The 24,424-nt window shown below is 49.7% G+C and overlaps 1 protein-coding gene and 2 long non-coding RNA genes across 3 annotated transcripts; all 3 read right to left on the bottom strand.

Annotated features, from left to right (window-relative positions):
- Positions 1-2,844: 2,844 nt before the first annotated feature.
- LOC123350061 lies at positions 2,845-4,861 on the bottom strand. The gene is made up of 3 exons (XR_006573704.1): positions 4,624-4,861; positions 3,571-3,665; positions 2,845-2,939 (listed from the first exon to the last, which is right to left on the bottom strand). It is a non-coding gene; the product is annotated as an uncharacterized LOC123350061 (long non-coding RNA).
- Positions 4,862-9,796: 4,935 nt separating this feature from the next.
- On the bottom strand, positions 9,797-17,532 carry LOC123349747. Its single transcript, XR_006573632.1, has 4 exons — positions 17,465-17,532; positions 14,061-14,110; positions 11,106-11,137; positions 9,797-10,052 (listed from the first exon to the last, which is right to left on the bottom strand). It is a non-coding gene; the product is annotated as an uncharacterized LOC123349747 (long non-coding RNA).
- A 600-nt stretch (positions 17,533-18,132) lies between these two features.
- On the bottom strand, positions 18,133-24,200 carry LOC123350597. Its single transcript, XM_044989245.1, has 6 exons — positions 24,078-24,200; positions 23,062-23,144; positions 21,242-21,280; positions 20,049-20,351; positions 18,896-18,979; positions 18,133-18,206 (listed from the first exon to the last, which is right to left on the bottom strand). The coding sequence occupies exons 1-6, from the start codon at positions 24,116-24,118 to the stop codon at positions 18,133-18,135; spliced, it is 624 nt and encodes a 207-aa protein (XP_044845180.1). The 5' UTR covers positions 24,119-24,200.
- Between the last annotated feature and the right edge of the window lie 224 nt (positions 24,201-24,424).

Below are 24,424 nucleotides of genomic sequence, written 5' to 3'. Positions count from 1 at the left end.
CACCTAGAACCCCAGTCACAGCCCAGAACCCCATTGTGCTAGGTGATGTACAAGCCCTGAACATAAAAACACTCCCCCTCCATGCAGATCAGCAGGAGGGTCTGAACCCTTAAGTATCAGTTCCCGACTTTAGGCCCATGCTAGCCGAACCACATGAGTAATTACTAGGCTCTTTTTATACCAGCCAGTGGAGAAGGACATGACACATGACTTCTCAATGAGTTACACAAGCATTGACTTGTCAACCGTAGGCTGTTGGTGATTAGCAATCGTGGCTTCTACCCCAGCTCTGGGAGAGGAGTGTGGCTTATAGTGGTTAGAAATGGGTTAACCCAAGTTACATCAGTCACTCTGAAAGGCGTTGTGGTGAACTAGTCAATTTGAGTGGGGTTTGTTGTCTTAACAACCTGGGAGTTGCTCTGGCTCTCATTTTTGCCATGCTACATTTTTTGTCATCATATTAACATTTTGCAGCTTCAGACTGGCACACAAATTTATTTTTATAATTGTAAAGTACTTTTTAGAAACAAAAATGCCAGGCATTGAGCTAAACCTGGTATTCTTAGAATTCCTATTATAAAAAATTATGATATATACAAGTGTGGACCTTGTCTGTGCCTGGATCTTTCCACTAGAGGAGTATTAAAAAGAAGGAAACACTCCACAGGGGGAAAAAACACCAACATACCTATTTTTCAACAGCTTATCATAAACTTTCCAGAACTGCACATTGTACAATCAATCCACCAAACATTCCATCACTGGATAAAGACCCAGGTTTTGTTTTATTAAAACTCACTCAAAAAAACCCAAGATATTCACCATCCTTTCCACTGTCAAAAACACAAATGTCTAACAGAACCCTAGCTCTGGTGTAACTACCACTGCACCCTAATCCAGACAGATTCCAGCCCCTGGTTATGTTTTGCTTCCATGACCAATGGTGTCAATTTAGTCCACTGATAAGACATGAGATTTCCCATTCAGAGTGGGAAGAAAGCTCTTGGGCCCAACTCCCACGGCTTGTCAGCTCTGAGGTTCTAGTCCCAGCTGCGCCAGTGACTCACAGAGTGAGCTTTGGTAAGTCTCCCCTGTCTGGCTGCCTCAGTTTGCCCTTTCCAAAGCCAGAGCAAATAACATTTGTGTGCTTCATATGGGTGTAAACAACCAATAGAAATCTGAAAGCAGACCATGAAAATGACAACAAATCAGTGTGTGTGCAGTGCCGGTATATTTGAGCCTGCCATAACAGATGGGGATCAATATGAAAATTGAAAGGTGGATAAGGAACTGGTTAAAGGGGAGACTAAAATGGGTTGTACTGAAAGGTGAACTGTCAGGTTGTAGCAAGGTTACTAGTGGAGTTCCTCAGGGATCGGTTTTGGGACCAATCTTTTTATTACTGACTTTGGCACAAAAAGCAGGAATGTGCTAATAAAGTTTGTGGATGACACAAAGCTGGGAGGTATTGCCAATACAGAGAAGGACCGGGATATCATACAGGAAGATCTGGATGACCTTGTAAACTAGAGTAATAGTAATAGGATGAAATTTAATAGTGAAAATGCAAGGTCATGCATTTAGGGATTAATAACAAGAATTTTAGTTATAAATTGGGGACACATCAGTTGGAAGTAACAGAGGAGGAGAAGGACCTCGGAATATTGGTTGATCACAGGATGACTATGAGCCGCCAATGTGATATGGCCGTTAAAAAAGCTAATGCGGTCATGGGATGCATCAGGCGAGGTATTTCCAGTAGAGATAAAGAGCTGTTAGTACCGTTATATAAGGCATTGGTGAGACCTCATCTGGAATACTGTGTGCAGTTCTGGTCTCCCATGTTTAAGGAGGATGAATTCAAACTGGAATAGGTTCAGAGGCGGGCTGCTAGGATGATCCGAGGAATGGAAAACCTGCCTTATGAAAGGAAATTCAAAGAGCTTGGCTTGTTTAGCCTAGCCAAAAGAAGGCTGAGGGGAGATATGATTGCTCTTTATAAATATATCAGAGGGATAAATACCAGGGAGGGAGAGGAATTATTTAAACTGAGTACCAATGTAGACACAAGAACAAATGGATATAAACTGGCCATTAGGAAGTTTAGACTTAAAATTAGATGAAGGTTTCTAACCATCAGAGGAGTGAAGTTCTGGAACAGCCTTTCAAGGGGAGCAGTGGGGGCAAAATGCATATCTGGCTTCAAGACTGAGCTTGATAAGTTTATGGAGGAGATGATGATGGGATAGCCTAATTTTGGCAATTAATTGATCTTCAACTATTAGCGGTAGATGCCCAATGGCCTGATGGGATATTAGATGGGGTGGGATCTGAGTTACTACAGAGAATTCTTTCCTGGATGTCTGCTGGATGAGTCTTACCCATCATATTTGAGGCTGGGAAGGAATTTTCCTCCAGGGCAGATTGGCAGAGGCCCCGGGGGGGTTTCACCTTCCTCTGCAGCGTGGGGCACGGGTCACTTGCTGGAGGATTCTCTGCATCTTGAGATCTTTAAACCATGATTTGAAGACTCCAATAGCTCAGACATAGGTCAGGAGTTTATTACAGGATTGGGTGGGTGAGATTCTGTGGCCTGTGTTGTGCAAGAGGTCAGACTAAACGATCATAATGGTCCCTTCTGACCTTAAAGTCTATGAGTCTAATAAAGCCACATGTGCAGCCCCAGAACCCAAAAGAAAACCACAAAACTAAACAAGGCGTTGTATAGAAAAAACAGCATTATTGAAGGAAAAAAAACAAAAAAAGGTAACACGGGGCTGACATTACCAAACACACACGGGATACAAACCAAGCGATAAATTATTGAAAAATCCAGTGTGCTTACCTCTCTGCCTCTGCTCCTGCTCAGTGCCTCCTCAGGGTTCTGGGCTACCACTCCCCGGCATTCCCTGACATCTCAGGTTCAAGGGCCTCTGCTCCTGTCCCAGGGCACAAACACAGGGATGGATAGTGGCCTCCTTTCCTCCAACAGAACATGTGCATCAATCTCTGTGACTGCCCCTGCACTCCTCAGTCACATGACACAATGTGGGAGGGTCCTGACATGAGGGGGCACTCAGTGGGATTGGTGGTCCCCGGCTATGAGTGGCTTCAGTTTCTCATTCACTCTGGTCAAACGATAACAGGGGGACCCTTTGTGGGACAGGGCCCAAGCCCACAGACCTGCCCTTATCCCAGCAGCGGGATTTATAAAAGAAACCAATCCCCTAAGAGATGACTTTCAGAGAGACAAGGAGTTTCTGCTCTGTGTCAGAGTTGGGGAAACAGGAATACAGGGAGGTCTCTCCCAGTGAAGTCACCTCCCCTGCACATAGAACAGACTCACTGCACATGGGGGTTTGACTCTGACAAGGGTGGCAATTTACACATGGAAACAACTGGGGATTCTCATTCCACTTCACTACTGTTATTAACACACACAGCATCCATGAGCAGCCCTACAATAACAAACCAAAGTGATCATAACACCAGCACTCACAAGTAACCCTACAATAACAAGCCAGAAAGAGTAGTCCCCAGAATTCATGAAAAGACCCTGTGATAACAAACCTGTATTCATGCAGCTTCAGCATATGAATAGCCTCAATGCTTATGGACACAATAACAATCCCACATGGAAAATGTCCCAGGGCTCATAGATGCACCTACAAAAATAAATCAAAAAGTAACTCCAACAGTCACAAACCTTCAAACAAACACTTGTGTGCAGTCCTGGCACTCACCAACAACCCACAACAACAAACCAAACCAGAGCTGGGAGAAAATTACTGGATGAATACTTTCCTCACTGGAAAATGAAGTTTTGGCCAATCCAAATCTATTCATGAATTTGACAAGATTAGTTTTTAGCTGGGCAAAAGTTTTTAGTATGTTTTTCAGGTCAGCTTCAGAAGTGTGTGTTTGACCCCTAACTATCAGCTAATAATTTGTTATTCCTTGGGCCAAGGAGCACGAGAACGACTCTCCAGCCTGGGGGTTAAGGCACTCAGGAGGTAGGAGACACTGACTCAAATCTTCTCTCTTCCTCATTCCTAGGAGGGATTTGAATCCATCACTCCTACCACACAGGTGAGCCCCTCAATCCCCAACCTACAGAGTCATTTTCACTAGCTCACTCTTTGCATAGCTATATAAATATTAATTGTGCCAAAGTGCTTTGTGCTTTGACAAGAGAGCAGCCCACCCCAGAATGGCCTGAATGAAAAGTTTTCTATGACCTCAAACAGACTTTCCTGATTTACTGACAAATTCCACAGGCAAAACACCCAAATACGTGCTCTGATTTTCAGTTTGCTGATGGACTGAAACATCAACTATTCGCCCTATTCTACCCATAAAGCAACATCGCAGAAGCCTATAAACCCAGTATGAATGTCAGCAAAACACACCAATCAGAAATGGATGAAATCTAGACAGACCTTGGGGTGGCACCTCAGCTCTGGGATGTGCTCTGCAGCCTCGGGGGGTGGGGGGGGTCAACCCCTTTGCAGGCACCTTGGGGTCTGGGGTGGGGGGTTTGCCATCCGGCTTCCACTGGCTTCCCCTGACCTCTGTCACTTGAGGGTCCCAGCATATCCCATGTGACATAAGAGATTATCTGACCTGGTTGCCGCATCCCCATCAGCGGATCCCTGTCCCATGATCAGGGAACTGGAAAAGGCGGGAACTTTAATTATGCGCTAAGGAGAAGGGTTATGTGAGTGTGTGTTGGGGGAAGATCCACAGTCATCCAGAGACAAAAAGGGCACCTCTCCTGGGCCTTGTCTGGGCTCTCACTCCCACCCGCTGTTTCTATCCTGTTTCTCTCCTCTCCTCTCATCCTGTTTCCATTCTCTGTTCTCCTCCCCCATCTCCATTCCCTTCCCTTTTCCTCCCTTCCCCATTTTTATCCCCCTTCCCTCTGCCCAGCCCCCATCCCCTCCCTCTATCCCACTCTCCCCCTCTTATCTGAAGGCTTTTCCTGACACCCCCCCCCCCCCAGACCAGTGACATCCCCCCATCTCCCCAGGTGGCAGTTGGCCATCTTCCCCACCCCCGGATGCCTTCTATGAGGAGATAACTGGGTCTGTGGATGAGGGAAAAGCAGTGGATGTGTTATTCCTTGACTTAAGCAAAACTTTTGATACGGTCTCCCACTGTATTCTTGCCAGCAAATTAACGAAGTGTGGCCTGGATAATTGGACTATAAGGTGGATAGAAAACTGGCTAGATCATCTGGCTCAGCGGGTAGTGATCAATGGGCCCATGTCAGTTGGCAGCCGGTATCAAGCCGAGTGCCCCAAGGGTCGGTCCTGGGGTCAGTTTTGTTCAATATCTTCATTAATGATCTGGAGGATGGTGTGGACTGCACTCTCAGCAAGTTTGCAGATGACACTAAGCTAGGAGGAGTGGTAGATACGCTGGAGGGTAGGGATAGGATACAGAGAGACCTAGACAAATTAGAGGATTGGGCCAAAAGAAAACTGATGAGGTTCAACAAGGACAAGTGCAGAGTCCTGCACTCAGGATGGAAGAATCCCATGCACTGCTACAGACTAGGAACTGAATAGCTAGGCAGCAGTTCTGCAGAAAAGGAGCTAGGGGTTACAGTGGACAAAAAGCTGGATATGAGTGGACAGTGTGCCCTTGTTGCCAAGAATGCTAACAGCATTTTGGGCTGTATAAGTAGGGGCATTGCCAGCAGATCGAGGGACGTGATCATTCCTCTCTATTAGACATTGGTGAGGCCTCATCTGGAGTACTGTGTCCAGTTTTGGGCCCCACACTACAAGAAGGATGTGGAAAAATTGGAAAGAGTCCAGCAGAGGGCAACAAAAATGATTAGGAGGCTGGAGCACATGACTTATGAGGAGAGGCTGAGGGAACTGGGATTGTTTAGTCTGCAGAAAAGAAGAATGAGGAGGGATTTGATAGCTGCTTTCAACTATCTGAAAGGGGGTTCAAAGGAGGATGGATCTAGACTGTTCTCAGTGGTAGAAGATGACAGAACAAGGAGTAATGGTCTCAAGTTGCAGAGGGGGAGGTTTAGGTTGGATATTAGGAAAAACGTTTTCACTAGGAGGGTGGGGAAACACTGGGATAGGTTACCTAGGGAGATGGTGGAATCTCCTTCCTTAGGAGTTTTTAAGATCAGGCTTGAAAAAGCCCTGGCTGGGATGATTAGTTGGGAATTGGTCCTGCTTTGAGCAGGGGGTTGGATTAGATGACCTCCTGCGGTCCCTTCCAACCCTGATATTCTATGTTTCAGGACTGGAGGGTTCGGCCCGTCCCAGCAGGGCCCCACCAGGCTACAGCAAGTCTCCAGCCCACAGAGCAAAGGGCCACGTAGCCCCTGACTGTTTGCTCCCCTAGTGACATCACCGCGCCCTGAAATGCAAACACGGGGGTTACGCTGGCATTGCTCAGCCGCGGCCAGACACCCGAGCGAGCGTGGGGAAGAGACGGGCTCTGCCTGCTGAGGTGCCAGCGCTGGAGAGGCACCAGACAAAATTCCCACCTTTGTGAGCCTGGAGTCCAGCTGGCCCAGGGACTGTGGAGCCCCTGGTTTGTTGGGTGTGTCTGGTTTTTATTAGCCAGACAAGGCTGGTGAGGTCAAACCTTCTATTGGACCAACTTGTGCTGGTGACAGAGACGCTTTCCAGCTACACAGCTCTGCTGTCCTGGGACCTACATGGCTACAAAAACACTGCCGACAACCACTTTTTGTGGTAAGGGATGCTGGGGTAGCGAAGGCCTGAAGAGGAAAGAGCCAGTGGCCACCACTGCCAAAGGAAAGGCTGGCTAGCAACAAAGGTGGGATTCAAACCCACCCATACCAAATACACTGAATCAGCCTTAACTTCTTGGCTACCTCATCACCCAATGGGGCATCTTTTGCTTGAGCTGTCATTTAGTCAGCTAATACCAGGCATCCAAGTGAAAGTAGAGAAGAAAACATAGGGCTGGCCTGCCGGCATGCCAAGCCCATAGCCACACCACATAAGATGGCTGAGTGGCTGAGTGGTTAAGGTTGTGAATTCTTTGTATGTTGCACACATGTATTTGACAGTTTTGCTATTCTTCGTTTTTGTATCTGCTTGTAACAAGGCTTTTCATTTATATATTTAATACTAATTAATTAGTTAATTAGCTAAGTAATGCCATAATCCAGAAGAGAAAAAGTCTGTATGAATTCCAATTAAAATGATCGGTTAGCAAGAGAAAAAAAAATTACAGTGCTTTTCACTCAGCAAACTATATAAAGATGATTATCAAAGATGCTAACTAAAACTTGGGTGCATGCAATCGAAGCTTTTAGAACTCTGAGATACTTCTCACTGCTTGTGTAACTAACTGGTTCAAATTTAATTTTCCCTTTTCTTTATATGTATATGTAGGAAAAGTAATATACACAAATTATAAAATAGTCTTGTTATTTAGTAAAAATTAGGCTATTTTTTATCATTATACAATTTTATGAAGTTAATTCATAAAAGAATTAAGTTCATTCCTTTTATTCTGTTTAAATTTAATTTTAAAAGAGTCAACCCTATGCAATCCTTGCTGAAAATCCTCAAATAACTATATTGTGGCTTTCCACCTGCTCTTGTATAAAAATGGTGTTAAAGCACTAGGAGAGGGGCTGTACTTTTGCCCACTCAAAAGTTATCTGAGCTCTTGGGGGTAGGGGCTGTCATTTGCTCTCTGTTTTTACAGCACTGGCACAAAAGGCCCCTGACTAGGTTGGTGTAGCAGAGCAACGACTCACCAGGGCAGCGCCTCCTGCTGGTCATCCTGGGAATTAGCTTGCCAGCTTCCGGAGCGCCCTCTGCAGGCCAGTGCCTCGCCTTGCCGCTGGCTCCCCGTGTCCCTCCCGGACCCCAGTGCCCCTTCTCTCAGGGTTCTTCCCCCCGCAGTACCCCACAGTCTCATTGGGTCTCCCCTTCCTGGGGGACCCCCAACCCTCTATCTCCACCTCGCCTCAGTCTTGGGCTACTGCAGTCACCATCTAGCCCCCACACTCACTGGGGCAGACTGTAGTATAATTGCCACTCATCATTGGCGAGGAGGGTCTGGAGCTGCTGCCTCTGCCTACCCTTAGGCTTTCCCTCTGCAACCCCAGTACCTACTCAGCCTTTAACAAGGCCTGCAGTTTGGCGGTTTTCCAGGCCGGATCTCCCCAGCTCCTCTGGCCTTTCCCCAGCCCTGCTCCACTTTAGGTACCCTGGTCAGCTCCCAGCAGCCAGGTGCATCCCTCTCAACATCCAGAGAGAGACTGTCTCTTGGCTTCTGGCCCCAGCCCTCTTATAAGGGCCAGCTGGGCCCTCATTAAGCCAGCCACAGCTGTGGTCAGCTACCCACTTAGCTTCCCCAGCCATTCTTAATCCCTCTTACCCTGCTGCAGCCCTCTCCAGGGCTGCTTTTACCCTTCCAGGGCCGGAGTGGGGTGATCACCCCGCTACAGTCTGTCTCTAGGTGCTACCACAATAAAAATGGTAAATCATAAAGATGCAGAATGTTTAAGTGTCTACTTAAATCTACTGTTAATTATTTGGGTTTCTGTTGTTAGTTTCCCTGGGTTTTACTTTCTCATCAGAGTAAGACTCCCGTCAGGTTAGCCATTGGATGACTGACCAAAGAACAGTGACTGAGGCTAATCTGTATGTGGTGCCAGGGCACTTCCCACCACTGGCAGGACATACACCCCCTTGGATGTCTTATGTGTAAACAGAGCCTTCAGCAAGATGTACCTAAGTGCATTTCACATCTGGGAATGGAATGGTGCCATGGTTCCATTGTGAGGTTTATAGACAACACGTAATTCTTAAAGAAGGGCAGCAGAGATCACAAACCCCTGGAAATATTTCATCTCTGACCCCTGCACCCTTGTCCAGGTGAAGGCACCTTCCCATCCACTAGACGGGGCTTTGCACCAATCTCACTGGGAAACTCCATTTTACCTATTGTTTCCAGTCACTCATTAATGCCGCCATCTACAAAACAAAAATGATGAGGCCAGGTGTGACTCAGGCTTTCAGTAGAAACCTCACATGGTGCACTTTGGTGAACTGAAATGTAAATCCCAGACCGCAGGGATCCTTGTAACCCTTATGTACCCTTGGGACCTGTGGTAGTTGGCTCCAGAAGTCCTTGGATCACATACACTAAAGTAATGGCATTGCTTCATGCAGTAACTGCTTTCCAGGGAGCTAAATGCTCTCGTGATGTTCTCTTGCACCCACATGGCTACAGTATCTGGCTGAGGGGAACAAACACAGTTTCACAAAGCCATAGTTTGTGACAAATTCTTTTTGCTTGATATTTAAATTTCATAACCTCCCTACAAACCAACATGGCATTTAACAGACGTGGGTCACAGAACCTGCAAATTCAAAGGTGACGCTGATGCTGTTGTAAGTCCTCATGATTTTACAATGTGTTACTAACTATTTGCTGCTTTTCTTAGAGCCCCAGCTCCTGGGTTGTTCAGATTAGGTGGGGATTTGGGCTTTTGTTTAAAAAACTAAGTTTCCAGCCCTCCTGGTTGTGAAGAAAAACTGGAAAACCTGACCCCTAAAGGCTCAAACACCAGAAGGCAAATAAAAGGATACAAAAATCGTACTTTTAAAAAAAAATCTTATGAATTGAAACACAATCTTGGGATTTTGGAGGGCCTTCCTCATGATTCTGGTACACTTTGGGTTGGCAGTGGAATCTCTAAACAGCACTGAGTGGACTTCAGTGCGGAGATGTCGATATAAAGAGACAAGGCATAGGAATATAGAGTTTGCTTATTTTCCCCAATTTTATTCAGCAGAAACATTTTTTCATGCATCACTTTGGGCACACTGCATTATCCAGGTGTGTCCCCGGAGAAGGATCCCCACTGCCTAGCTGCACGGCCCCTACAGTTGCCTCTGATTTTGGGAGGTTCTGTGATGCAGCTGCACACTGAGTCCTACATTTCAGCAAGTGGAGCATTAATGACATCTGCCCCGCTGCAGATTGATGTCCGCGTATGTCAGTGTCTCTTCTCTCTGGGGCAGTGGTTGCTTTAAGATAAAACACAGTAATGTTACTTTTCTGCTAAGCCAGTCTAAAGCCAGAAAATGTCTCTCTGATAGCACTGCTGTACGTACATCAGGAGCAGTTCTAATGGGCATCTAGGCTGAGAAACACCAACGGGCCCACTTCCTACATCAACCGCTCTGAGGCAGGCAGCTCAGAATTCCCCCTCCCCAGCCTTAGTCTGGCCCTTTTCTGCCCCCAGGCAGCCGGGTTTTGCCGTGATACCTGCCAGCTGGGCAGAGGAGTCCTTCTCCCTCTCTCCATGCCAGCTGACACATCCAGGTAGTGCCAGGTTCTCCCTGTGGTGGGGTGTTATTATCTGAAATAAGGATTCTTCTGTGCTGCAGGCAGTGTAGTTTTTTCCTGTCCAGTTTCATATTTAAATCACTGATGTTATTAATGGCGACATTTATAATGATTCTAGGCAATTTTAAAAATAATATTATTATGCTGGAGATTAGTTGCTCCTAACAAGTACTTCTCTAATCTATGGACAATCGTAGCACCTTGCTGGAGCTGGTGGCTGACACAGCAACCTTTGATTGAGACTAAATAAGGGCAGCATTAAATGTCCCTTTATTTAGTTTCAGCTGAAGCAATAGGCAACCAGCACCCAAGGACTGGAGCTCAGGCAAGTCTGGGCATGGCAGAGTCATGTGGTTTAAGTGAGTTCCTAAGGGTCTGCTAAGAAATTAAGGGGCAGGGGTTGATTTGATTGCAGCTGCGTGTCTGTGTGTGAGACACAAGCAGCAGAAACACCTCAGAAGCACTTTCTTTGATCCCCGCTCCACGTCTTTTTCCAGCCAGCACTCTGCCCAAAAACTCTCTCTCCCTCTCAGCTTTTTCTCAGTGTCCTGCTCCAAGTGCTCTCTGCCTGTGTCTGTCTTTCTTGTTGCTTTCTCTGGTTCCTTCATAACCTGAAGCCTGGGAATCCTGAGTAAATCCATGTTCCAAGCCAACGAGTCACTGGAGAGCTGGAACAGGCAAACAAGTCACTCTTTTCTATCACTTTATCATTAATAAAAACTGTGACTTACCCTGGAGCTTCCCAGCCAATCCACCGAGGCGTCTGGGGACAGAATGACAGTTACACATTGTCACTTGGAAGGCACAACGCCGAGCACAAACTATAACCCCACGGCTCCCACCTCCCCCAGGCAGGGCAGGGATCCCCCATGAGCACTGAGCACAATGGAGCCTGATCCTGAGCAGGGTTGCTAGGTGATACCATGGCAGAAGGACTTTTAAATACAATTGTTGAAGATGTTCAGTGGAAATTGTCTGTCTGGGTTTCTACAGAGCTCTTTTGTCACAAACAGAGGCAGCTTTTTGCAGAAAATTTCAGCATTTTGTTCAAAACGCAAATGCCGCCAAACTGAAATATTTTGGCCAAAACCGGAAATATTCTGATTCAAAATACCAGCCTGGTGCTGCATGGGACTCACCCACCCTGTCCTCCAAATCCTTCCAGTTCTCCAGCACAGAAGGATGCATGGCAGAAAGGAAACACCAAGATAGACCATCGGACCTGCGCTCCTCCAAATGGCTTGAAGTGTGGGTGGGAGGAAGCTCGCCTCCCACCTGTCCCCAACCATTAGGCCAGAGCTCTTGACCCAGTTGACCTGGGTGGAGGAGGCCGACGAATAGATAGCCTGGCAGGTATCCACCCACACCAGGTCACCCAAGTCCTGGAACACGAGGAACATGAGGAACACATCATCGGCAGTTGGGCCGACAGGACCCACTGCAACTCTGGCTCTCGAAGCACCAACCCTGTCAACCTCTGGCGGAGGAGACAGGGGAAGGGCTTGATCACCAGAGTATATAGCTGGCCTGACACTGGACACCCTTGATGTATCCCTCACCCGGAGCTGATCAGTTTGGTCAGGGTTCAGTTGAGCCTGTCCAAACACTCCGCCGAGGCGTACAGCACCTGGAGAAAACCCACAAACTGGGATCCAAAGCCAAATGCCCACAGAGTGCCCAGGAGATACCCATGGATCATCTTGTTGAACATATTCTCTTGGTCCAGGGACAGGAGGGGGTACGACAGACTATCCCTACATCCAAGCTCCAAGAGATCCTGGACCAAGTATAGATTGTAGAAGATGGAGCAGTCCAGGACGGTGTTGGTCTGGTTGGGGTGGACCACATCTGCCAGCATAGACCCCAGCTGCAGTGAGATGGCCTTTGCTATGACATTGTAGTCCGTGCTGAGGAGCGAGATGGGTCGAGGAGGTTCCCCTTCTTCAGTAGCAAGGTGAGCACAGCTCAGCTGCATAACAGAGGGAGAACCCTGCTCCCAAAAGACTTGGCCCAGACAGTGACTAGGTCTTGGCCAAGGATGTCCCAGAACACACGGTAGATCTCCATGATCAGCCCATCCATGCCCAGGGATTTATTAGTGGTCATGAGATGAAGGGCTTCCCAAAACTTAGCCAGAGTGAGAAGCAGCTCCAGCCAGTCCTGGTCACCCATGCTGACCGTTGAGAGTTCAGTCCAGCGCACTCTGCAAATGTCAGCATTGGTCAGGTCTGGGGAAAAGAGGTGGCATAGAAGGTCATGGTCTTCCATGCATCTCCTCCAGATCCATGAGGGGGGAGCTGTCCTCTGCCAAAAGGCAGGTGACATGCTTCTTAGCCCCCTACTCTTTTTCTCCAGGGTGTAGAAGAAACAGAAGCCATGATCCGTCTCCCGAAGAAGACAGATGCAGAATCAAACAAACATGCCCCAGCCCAGATGGTCCTCAAGAACCCAGAGCTCCTCCCACTTCTCCCGGCATGCTCCACAGAGGAATAGATCCCTGGGGCTGGCGGCCAGATGCCTCTCCAGCTCCAAGACCTCCCACTCCAACTGCTCTATCACCACATTCCTCCACCAGTTGGCGCCCTGGGTGTAGTCACAGCAGAAAAGCCAGGCACATACCTTCCCCACATCCCACCACCACAGCATCAAGGGAAAGACACTCCTCTGCCCTCACCAGGCCAGCCAAAACTCCCAGAAAGATGCCACAAAGCCCTTATCCTCCAGCAAGCTATTGTTAAAATGCCAGTAGGCTGGCCCTGGTCTCTCTAAGATGAGAGAGGCTGTCACAGCCACCAGATGAGATGGTGGTCCGAGAACGGGCTGGCCGAATGCTGGAGGAGTGGGCCCGTGAGAGATGATGATGGGATAAATAAATGTAACCCAACTGGGAGTGGTGTAACCAAGCTACCTCCACCCAGACATAAGTAAAAGTGGACTCATTGTCTGGGTGGTAGTCGCACCAGATGTCCACCAGGGCATGATGATCTACAATGTCCCAATCTTCAAGGGTGGTCTTGAAGTCCCCACCCATGACCAGGCACTCTCAAGGACCAAGGAGCTGAGGAAGGTGGACACCTGCTGAAAAAAACGCCCCTGGTCCAGGCTTGATGTTGGGGCATAGATGTTGACACGGTTCAATGCCAGCCCCTCTACGTGGACCCGGAGGTGCAGCAGGCAACCTGGCAAAACCTGGGCAACTCCCAACACCTCAAGCTGTGAGTCAGGGGAAAACACGGTGGCCACTTCAGCCATACCAGCTGTCAGATGGCTACAGGTCCATGTTAGCACGGGGCAGGAAGGACTGGTCATCACCGAGCAGACCCAGCTCCCAGTGAAGGGAGTGGAAGACTTTCCAATGGGAGCTTTCTCTGGATGTGTCCTTTCCATGAGAGACAGGAACGGGTAACACTTTGTCAGTCACCTAAGCCATGGCAATGCAGGACTGGGGATTACAGACAAAAGGTAGGACAAAGGAACCTCAGGAACTCAGATGCACAATCCCTGGGATCCTGCAAACTCTTTCTTCTCACTCACTTTTATCACAGGCAGTTTGTCGGACTAACTCTTGGCCAGACAGTCTGAGCTGGGATCTGTCCATCCCCCACCAATTAACACATTTACCCTCAACCCCCACCTTTCTCCCTCATGTGACCCCACTAACCCCAATACTCTCCAAAAGCTCTTACAGTGAATATCCTCTTCATAAGGGTTACTGGTGTCACGCTGGACTCGTTCCCTGTAGGGAGGAATAAGGACAGGGTGTATCAGTCACACTGCATGCTCAGTCTCTGTTTTCAGCAATCCAGCTGTGAGCACATTTCTTCCTGTGATGACTGGTCCTCCTCATAGGACCTTGGATCTTGATTCAGCTCACACTCAGTGGAAAGGCAGCAAACCCTACTTCTGGATAATCAGGGAACATGGCGGCTTCACCATTTATGCAGAGAATGTCTAATAAAGATGAGAATTTAATGTCCTGTCCTATTTCAGCAAAACAGCCAACAAAACAGCCAGCTAAAGCTCCACTTGGTCAGGTTGGAGTTAAGATTGGGATGGGTGGAGGGAGGAGGATCAAAAATCCCTGACATCTCAGGACAGAAGTTGTCATTTGTGCTCAGTTAGAATTTGGTAAAATTTTTCAATGGCTTCCCCCGACCCCCAACAATAGTTTAAACAAAATGACATGGTTGGCCCAAACAGTTTCATTTTAATTAAATTTTCAATGAAAAAAATCTGAAAGAAACAATTTTGTTTGTCTTGAATGGACATTTTTGTTTTATTTTCAGAATGAAATGAATAGTTTTATTTTGGTTCACTTTGATTTTTTCTGTCAAAAAACCCCAATGTGTTCTATGAAACATTATCAATAACATTGTTTGTTTGCAATTTTTTCACTGAAATAAAACTGCATTTTTGGCTCACAATATGTAGATTCTGAAAACTAAACATATATGTTGTAAGCAGGGTCTGCATGTGCTCTCTCCTGAAATCCAATGATTAGCTGGGGAAGGAGACTTCATGAAGCAATCTTGTTTGCATAGACACACCCACTCTGCCTAGGTGCACAGCCTCATGGAGCTGCTTTGCCAGAATGGTCACTCTTGGCTGTTGTTGTCGTCACTTTGTTATTGGGGGCAGGAGTAACAAAGCGTTGTTATCTTTGCTGTGTCAATCAAGGGAAGCAGGATAGTGCTTGGCATACCCTGATTGAGGGACTCACCCTCTACATAACTGTACTCGCTAGGCAGGGGATGGGGACAGTGTTTCTGATACAAGAATCTGCACTAGCAGTGAGGTTCTACCATTAATAGTTGAAATAATTGAGAGCTTGGTACTGTATGGAAAGATAGAACCTCAGAACATTACAGAGGGTGTAGGCTAGCCCGTAGAGTACTGAATGATTAGTGGGGTCACTGCTGCCAGACTGAGTACCCAGACAGCAGAACAAGCAAGGTATTTTCCCCACATGCACCCAGTTTCAGGTGGGGAGGTGAACTTTGCAGATGCACCTTTGGGGTCTGAGGTTTCACTGACCAAGGATAACAACTGTAAGTGGGGTGTGGTGGTGGGAGAAGGGAAGGAAATGTTAAAGACTTAAGAACCTGAGGCAAAAGGACACAGCCCAATGTACTCTGGGTGGGTGTTTTGCTCATAGTTTTATGTTTATGAATCCTGCTTGCGGTGTTTTCCCAAGTTAATGCTGGGTTACTTTCCCTCTTTTCATTAAAAGTTTCTTTTCTACACTCAGACTCTGTGCTTGTGAGTGCAGAAGTTTTGCCTCTCAGAGGCACCCAGGGATGGTGTGTAATTGTCTCAGGTCACTGGGTGGGGCTCGAGCCAGTTCTGGTTGTATTGTTGAAAAGGAACCCCCAGATATTGAACCGGGCCCTCATCCCTGCCAACTCCAGCTGGCAGAAGGGTTACAATAATCAAGGCTCAGCTTCAATATCTTAGAACAGAAAGGAAATTCAGCTTCAGATCCCCAGCCAGATTACTGCTGGCCCAATCTGCTAACCAGCTCCCATGTGTCAGGAGGGGAAGTGGGGGTGTTTGTGGGGACAGGCTAGTCACATGGCTAGAGGAAGGAGGGAGGAATGTTTGGAGACAGGCAGCTGTTTAAAGCCCTAAATTGGGGACAGGAGACAGGTAGAGAACACACACAGCTGGGAGTTGCGGAGTAGGGGCTCCCAGTACTGAGGGTCTGTGTGTCGTGTCCCCCCTGCCCCCACCAGTTTTATTGGCAGAGTCGCTGCACTGAGAACCCAGACTGGGCCGGATACTGGCAGAGCCTGGAATCTGCCTCTTTCCCTCTCTGTGTTCAGCTGGTCACCCCAGGGGCTTCCTGAACTCCCACCTGGCTCTTTCTGCCCCACCCACAGCCCAGGGCAGGCTGCTCCCCACATCATGCCCCTCTGGGCCGTGGCCGGGTAGATTTGCTGGAGTCCCTCTAGGGGCAATGTGCAGCTGATGAATCTGCTTTGATCTTTGGGCTGTGAGGCCGGCATGGGCCAGGCAGGCCTTAGAACAAGCATATGGGTCCCGTGGCCCTCAGAAGTGCAGCTGCTCCACTGGGCTGCAGAACAAGCATCGGGAATCAGAGCAGGAGTTGAGGGGGAGCCCTGAGTGGCAGGTGCTAGTTGCAGAGTAATGGGGAGTGATCCTTAGACACTTCTGCAGAAAAGGACCTAGGGATTACGGTGGACAAAAAGCTGAATATGAGTCAACAGTGTGCCCTTGTTGCCAAGAAGGCTAATGGCATTTTGGGTTGTATAAGTAGGGGCATTTCCAGCAGATCGAGGGATGTGATCATTCCCCTCGCACTGGTGAGGCCTCATTTGGAGTACTGTGTCCAGTTTTGGGCCCCACACTACAAGAAGGATGTGGATAAATTGGAGAGAGTCCAGCGGAGGGCAACAAAAATGATTAGGGGGCTGGAGCACATGACTTATGAGGCGAGGCTGAGGGAACTGGGATTGTTTAGTCTGCAGAAGAGAAGAATGAGGGGGGATTTGATAGCTGCTTTCAACTACCTGAAAGGGGGTTCCAAAGAGGATGGATCTAGACTGTTCTCAGTGGTAGACGATGACAGAACAAGGAGTAATGGTCTCAAGTTGCAGAGGGGGAGGTTTAGGTTGGACATTAGGAAAAACTTTTTCACTAGTAGGGTGGTGAAGAACTGGAATGGGTTACCTAGAGGTGGGAATCTCCTTCCTTAGAGGTTTTTAAGGTCAGGCTTGACAAAGCCCTGGCTGGGATGATTTAGTTGGGTTTGGTCCTGCTTTGAGCAGGGGGCTGGACTAGATGACCTCCTGAGGTCCCTTCCAACCCTGAGATTCTATGATTCTATGACTCTCTGGGGGGTCCCTTCAGGGTCTCTGTGTGTGCTGGGCCCTGGGAGGGCTCTCTCAGAGCCCCCTGGCTGGGTGGGGGGCAGACAGCAAGCCAGCAGCAGTTGGCAGCTCCCCTGGAGCTAGGGGAAGCCTGAGGTCCCTATGAGCTGGTCCTCCTGGGCCGTGCTGAAGAGGCAACCAGCTCAGAGCCCCTCAGCACAGCATGTTGCTTACACGTACAGTTCACTCTGAATACTCACGGGCGTCCCTGCTGCCTGGCTCTCCCCAGCAGGCGGGAAAATGCTACAGCTACTCCATGCACAGACCTGCAACGAAATCACAGACGCTGTGAGGAAACCCACTGTGGGTGTTTCGAGGTGAGTCAGTGTGTGGATGCACCGAGCCTGGCACTAAACCAGATGCAGCTGATAGAGCTAACATTGGGTGTTACCCACTGCAGCTGGATGGACTGGAGACCCTTGGTTCCCAGCCAGGCCTGGTCACTCCCAGCCCTGCCCCAGAAGGACAGACCCGGTTCTAAGGAACTTGCTGGGTCAGGCAATGCTACTTTGTGGCCAATCAACCCTGATCTCCCCTGAGTGTAGAACAGGGTCACTTTCATTCCTTCACACACCCAGGGGAGACTGTCAAACACGCTCACCCTGCTGCTGGTGAATTCGATGGGAACACACCACTTTAGCAAACGCCTTCCTTAAAGCGTTTCCATGGAACCCCCAAATACCACCCCAACCTGGGAGTTCATCCTGCCCTAGCTTTCAAAAACTCCTCCAGATAACAAACAGACTGAAACCCCCCACAGCAGGAGAGCTCAGCTCTGCTGAGATGCTGGAGTGGCCACTGGCCCTTCTGTGAGGCAGAGGGAAGAGACGCAGAATGGAAATGAGATGGGGGAAGGGAATAATTTCTCCTACCTTTGATTCCTTGGTACAGACATGGCTGAAAGGCAGTTAGACAATGTTATCAGAGGCGTGGACACGTTTCCTTGTGGGCAGAGAGAGAAAGATGGAAACTCAGCGACATGGCCCCAATTAATCGTTGTATTGTGCCAAGCCCTGTCCCCATGGGCCAGCCTTGAGCTCTTCTGCACCAGCCCCACTGACTGTCCCTGGGAGTGGTGTGACCAAGTCTAACAATTTTAGAGTCAGTCTCACAGCATTTTATGTTCTCCATAAAGCCCCAGGTCTGAGAGTCAGGGGAGTTAGTGAGAATCTCAGCTTTCATTACACATAAATTTTAACTCTGTTGGGGAGAAAAGCCTGAAAATATGACTCAAAGGCCCCCAAAGATCAAAACCCTCAGGTAAATACAAAGAACCCACACTGGTGACTTCTTGGAAATCCCATGAGTTTTAAGCCAGTCTTGAGATTGTTGGGGTGACTCGAGTGCTGTGAAAGCTTGGGGCTGGGGACGCTGTGTGAGGAAAGGTTGTCAGGGCAGAGTTGTGTCCAGAGCTCTAGTTTCAGAGTTGTTAGGTCCTGATTCAGGAAAGCACTTACACAAGGGCACAGATGTAAGGGCCCTTCCTGACTAGGGGATGCCTTCCTGAACTGCAGCATTAGTGATCTGTGTGGCCCATCCCAGACACACTGGTACAGGGAATCTAAGGGGTTTTCTCTGCCACGTCTGTCTGTACATTTGCTAACACTGCTTGGCCTCACTGTCATACCCACCTTTCTTTCCCAGCAGATAAAGCACCACAGCCAGAACCAGGACAGCAGGGATTGTAATTCCCAACAGGAGCTTTAGATCCAGCCCTAAGGAAGAACCTCAATGTGAATGGCCTCTCCAAGCAACCAGCAGCAATTCCCTATTGGCTGAGTCCTGTGGTAAGTGACCCCTCAGGTCCTCATGAACATACCCAGGGAGCTCACCCCATGATTATCTGCAGGGTGACATTATTGACTGTTTTTTGTGAGTAAAGTTTTTCCACACATCATTTTGACCCAACATTTTTTAATCCAAACACAGTTTGATTGAATCAAAATATTTCCCGCAAACAGTGTACATGCAATGATCTTCTTAGTCATGCTAGAAAAATAATTTTGAAAAGAAAGACATTTTGTTTTGTTTTGAATTGATGGTTTTGTTTCATTTTGGGTTTCCAAATCCAGAAATAGGAGAACGGCCCTTTGAAAGGAAACAAAGCAAAACTATTTGTGTTTCCAACTGACGTTTTTGCCTCATTTTTGTTCTGAAAACCCAAATCAAAGGAAAATATCTAGTCAAAATGAGATCACAGGAAAAATGTTGAGTTTCATGAATATTTTTTCATCAAAGCACTGACATTTCCATAATGAGTTTTGAATGAAATAGTTTTGTTCACAATTTTTTGTGGAAATATCCCTGTGGGAACTGCCCTGCTTCAGGGAAGCATCATTATTAGGGACAGCACCCAGGTACAAAACTTTAAACAACCACTTTAGTTCCATGAATGGAATTTTACCAGGTGCTTAAAAATAAGCCCCTACATAAGTGCTGTACTGAATAGGGTGGGACTTGAGCACAAAGCTGAGAACTTTCCCGAGTTGGAACCAAAGATCAGTATGGTGTGTAGAAATGTGTGTGGAGCTGGTCAACAAATATCCAACAGAACAGTTTTCCATCAGAAAATGCTGCTTTTCCACAATAAAAACTTTTCAACAACAATCTTTGATGTTTCTGAATCAAAATGTTGCTGAATTTCTGTTCCGTGAAATATATCAAATTTTGACTTTTTGTCTTGATTCCATATGAAAATAAAATTTAAACTATCAGAATTTCCTGCAGGAGAGAAATGCCTTTTCCCTCCCTTCCTCACGGTCTGACACACAGACACAGACTCACCTGACTCACATGTCACACTGAGGTGCTTAACAGGGCTGAGCTGGGATTTGATCACCCGATTATTCTTGTCCTTGATCTCGTAGCCACAGGCATAATTCCCAGAGCTGTCACTGGACACCGTATGGTTATAGATGTAAGTGATCTTCTCCTCTGAACCCATCTGAAACAAAACCTCCTCCCCGTCCTTGCAGAAGATGACTCGAGTGGCAGGGGCCTGGGAGAACACGGAGCACTGGAGCAGCAGGGAGTCCCCCTGCCGGGCGGACATCAGGCTCAGGTAGAGGGTGGGGGCACGGAGAGTGCCTGGGAAGGGGAATGAGTCAGAGCTGTCAGTGGCTCCCATTTTATGGGGAGCCCAGGGACCATTTTGCCAAAGAAAGTTGGTTGCCGTGGAAGCAGCTTGCAGTTTCTAAGGTTATGTCTACGCTGCAATTAAAAACTTGCATCTGGCCCATGTCAGATCATTTGTCAGTGTTACACTGTGTCCAGTCCCTAACCCCTTCGGCATCTGCTCTAGCATCCTCCTTGTCCTTATGCCCTCCCACCCCCAGCTGGTTCAGGGGATCCAAGGGCAACTCCAGGCCCAGGCGAAGGGAAGGTCCTGGAGCAGTGGCAGGGGAATCGCCAGGGGGATGGGAACCAGCTCTGAACTCGCAGGGATATTGCTGCTTTCTCTGGGCAGGTCAATATCTGTCCACCAACTTCCCTGCTCTGGCAGTGTCCCCGGCTGCTGCCTTGGCCGGCAGCATCTCTTAGTCCTGCTGCCCAGGCAGCCAGAAAAGAAACGCGGCCATGACTGAAAAGCCGCATCCCGGTTCTGCCAGCCCCTGCTAGACTGGATGAAAGGTTGCTGGGTGCAGTTCCCTGCCCAGGTCATTCGGGAGCTCAGCCTGGATGAGCTAATGATCCCTTCTGGCCATGCCCGGTGCATGGGATGGGCCGTGGCTGTGACTCTCTCACCCATGTGTCACACCGGACCTGGGTCAGTGTAGAGCTGCAAGGCATCGGGGCAGGAAGGGGTCAGCCAGGGGACCTGGCGCCCAGCTCAGATCTCACACAGCCCCATCCACCTTCCCGTGCCATTGCCGCTGACACGGTGCTGAGCAGGGAGCGGCCCAATGGGTGGTGGCTGGAAGCCTGGAGACAGAGAGCTAAAGGCTATGGATTGGTTGGGGACAGACAGACAGACTCACCGGGAGCTGAGCAGATCTCCTGGCTGCTGGGACTCAGCGCTGGGAACAGAAAGGTGACTGTGTTCAGTGCCGAGCTACAATCTCCCCTGCTGTGAGATGCCCTGAATGTCTGATGGGGTCTGTGCTCCCCCCGAGTCTTGGTTCCTGCCCAATTCATCCCACCAAGGGCACCTCCATCTGCTCCATGAGGCTGTGCCAGGCACTGTGCAGAGCCCTGACCCCCGCAGGTCCCCTCTGGGCTGGTGAGGCCCAGGTGGGCGGCCTGGAGGGTTCCCATGCCCCCAGGGGATCAGCACTGAGCGTCTCTGCATGGGGCTCTGCTAACAGCCCAGCAGCGCCTACATTCATCCCCAGACCCGTTAACTGAGCTCAGCCCCTCACTTCCCCCAGCAGAGATGCAGCACGGAACATGGTACGGACAGACAGAGGGTTGAGCCCAGATCTGATGCAGATGTTTGAGAGACAGGCCAAAAGCAGAACCCCCGATCCTAACCCTCTCCCCCCAAAAACACAGATCTGGGATTGGACCCAAACTGTGTGACTTGGACCTGGCTTTACGAGTCTGACTCCGAGCCCCAGATGAAGAACCCCTGAATTCTGGGGGAATCCAGAACTGGAGTCCAGCCTGGACCCCAGCTCAGTGTCTCTGGCCTGCTGGTAACAGGGAGCGCTGGGGCTGGACCCCGATAATCCCCCACCCTCCAATGACAATAGCCCTCCCTGCTCTCTCTGCCTCCAGGCTGAGCTGAAACCCCATGAGCATCCTGCCCCGAGCTCAGCCCGTCCCGACTCCATGTCCCTGGTGTGGGGAGCTGGGCCCAGGGACACCCAGGGGTTTGAATACAGCCAAATGCCAGGTCACAGCTCCCAAAAAGGAACCCAGCCAGACCTGCAGCCTGAGGCCTGGGCCAGGACAGCAGGGACCAGGGGAAGGATTTAGGGCCCCAGGGGAAAAGTAACTCGACATGAGCTCCCAGGGCGCCATGAGGGCAGCAGAGCTGATGGGCTCCTGGGCTGTGTAACGAGGGGAGCAGGAAGCAGGAGCAGGGAGGGGATTTCCCCCGGCATGCAGCCTTGGAGACGCCGATACTGGATCCTGCATTCGGTTCTGGGAGTCCCAGTTTAAAAGGCTGTTGGAAAAGTGCACAGGTGCAGAACAGAGCCAGAAAAATGCTGCGAGGGCTGGAGAAGAGGCCTCCCAGGAGAGGCTGGGGGACCTCCGTGTGTGGAGCTAGTCAGACAGCTGAGCTGGTCACAGTGTCCAAGCTCCTTCCTGGGGAGAAATCCCAGGTGCTGACGGGCTCCTCAGTGCAGCAGAGACAGGCAGAACCAGACCCAAGAGCTGGACGCTGAGTCTGGGCAAACTCCAGTGAGAAAGGAGGCAGCAGTTTCTCACCACACTGGGGATTAACCCCCTGCGCCAGCTCCCCAGGGAAGTGGGGGAGTCACAGCCAGGCCTTTCTGGAGGATGCTTTAGTCAAAAACAAGTGACTGGGCTCAGTGCAGGGGAGCTGGGGGAAGTTCTCTGCTCTGGACTATCAGGGGGTCAGACTGGATGGGCTAATGGTGTCTCCCACCCTTAAACTCTGTGAAGCTATGACTGTAACCCCAGCCTGGCCTGACTGCTAGCCCCGGCCCATCCCCAGCACTGAGTGCTGGCCCTGTGCTGGTTTGGGACAGTCCCACTCCCTCAAACATCGCAACAGCACAACCCTCTCTGCCACTAAAGGGGATTTGCCGACTCCCTGGGCCAAGGGCTGTTCTCGGGTCTGTTTCCTCCCAACCCCCTACAAATTAGCACAGGGTTCCTGGATACTCACCGGGCAGCAAGAGGCACAGAGACAGGATCATCGAGGCAGTGGTGGGAACCGAGAGGGACAGAAACAGCCCAGCGATGTCTGCTCTGGATAGGGATAGGATGGGACAATCTGCAGTGATTCTTTGCTCTGACCTGCTCCCTTTGCCCCTCAGGGTTGTGATCCCAGACACTGTCGCTGCTCTGAGTCCCCGTCAGGGCCGTATGGCTGAGGCAGCAGGGACACCGCAGCCCCTCTCTGCTCTGCCTGTCCTGTCCTCACGTCTGATTGTCACTGCTCCCCGTTTCCTGTCCTATACACCCCCCTGGCCACAGCATCTTTATTTAGTGCTGGGAGCCTGAGAATCAAACACACATTAAATACATTGATAAAACCCCTCTCCTGATTTAGTAACAGAGGACACAGCCAAACCCACCCTGTTAAACCAAGGCCTGGCTGGAGCATTTAACAATAACCATAACTAGAGCATACATAGATCTCAAAATCTTTTACACAGGAGGGAAACAAATGGGAAAACTGAGACACAGGAAGGTGGGGACACCAGCCCAAGGTCACCCAGCAGGGCAGATCCAGGAACAGAAGCCAGATCTCCTGATTCCCAGGCCAGTGCTCTGACCACTAGGACATGCTGCCTCTCTGCACCAGGGGCCAGTATGACAATGGTATTTAGGCACCTAGTGACACAGCCAGGCGCCTAGTGGGATTCACTAGAGCTCCTGGGCAGGCGGGGTGCCTGACTCCTGTTGGCAGCCAATGAGAGTTAGGCTCATCACTCCCTTGGGCACTCTGTCTGTCACATAAGGTGCCCATCTGCATTGCTGGGGTCCTGAATCTGGCCCCAGGTGATGAAGGACCTGGAGCAGGTGAGAAAGGGCAGCTCCTTCTCCGTGCAGAGCAGGGCCAGGAAGACCCCAGCCGCCTGCCCTCATGTGTGAGCTGTGCCCTGCACGGGCGCTGGGTGGTCACTGCTGGGACAGCAGCTGTAGCCGTGTGTCACCCGGGAAGCCCTTAGTTATCACCTCGGGGCCACATGCTGCTGACTCCGGGGAGGTGGCGCCATCCAGTCCCCAGTTGTTAGGGGAGTTGGGCTCCGTCCCCTCTGCCGTTCCCTCGTGGGGGCCCGTGGGGCAGCCAGTTCCCACCTGTCCAGCCCCCCTTGGTGACAGGATCTGAGTTCTAGGGCTGACAATGCTACGTCAGAGCTGAGCCCACAGCCCAGGGCTCCAGTGACTTGGGGCTATTCGCCCAAAGCTCCCACCTCCCCCATCACGTCCCTCCTCCCTCTAACGCTGGGAACAGGCTAAGCCTTGGGGAGCCTGGGCCCAGCTGATGCCAGACACATCCCAGTGAGAAACAGGCTCCAGTT

This window comes from Mauremys mutica, chromosome 15, assembly GCF_020497125.1.
Source record: "Mauremys mutica isolate MM-2020 ecotype Southern chromosome 15, ASM2049712v1, whole genome shotgun sequence".
NCBI classification, from domain to species: Eukaryota; Metazoa; Chordata; order Testudines; family Geoemydidae; genus Mauremys; species Mauremys mutica.
Note: the sequence above shows the minus strand (reverse complement) of the source record. Positions and strands in the feature narration are given on the sequence as shown.

Coding starts and splice junctions, on each gene's coding strand:
- LOC123350597 (XM_044989245.1), bottom strand. CDS start 24,118: ATGGCGCCACCTCCCCGGAGTCAGCAGCATGTGGCCCCGAG. Junction 21,281..23,061: donor TCTGTGCCTCTTGCTGCCCG/GTGAGTATCCAG, acceptor TTCTGTTCCCAG/CGCTGAGTCCCAGCAGCCAG. Junction 18,207..18,895: donor TTATCTGCTGGGAAAGAAAG/GTGGGTATGACA, acceptor TCTGCCCACAAG/GAAACGTGTCCACGCCTCTG.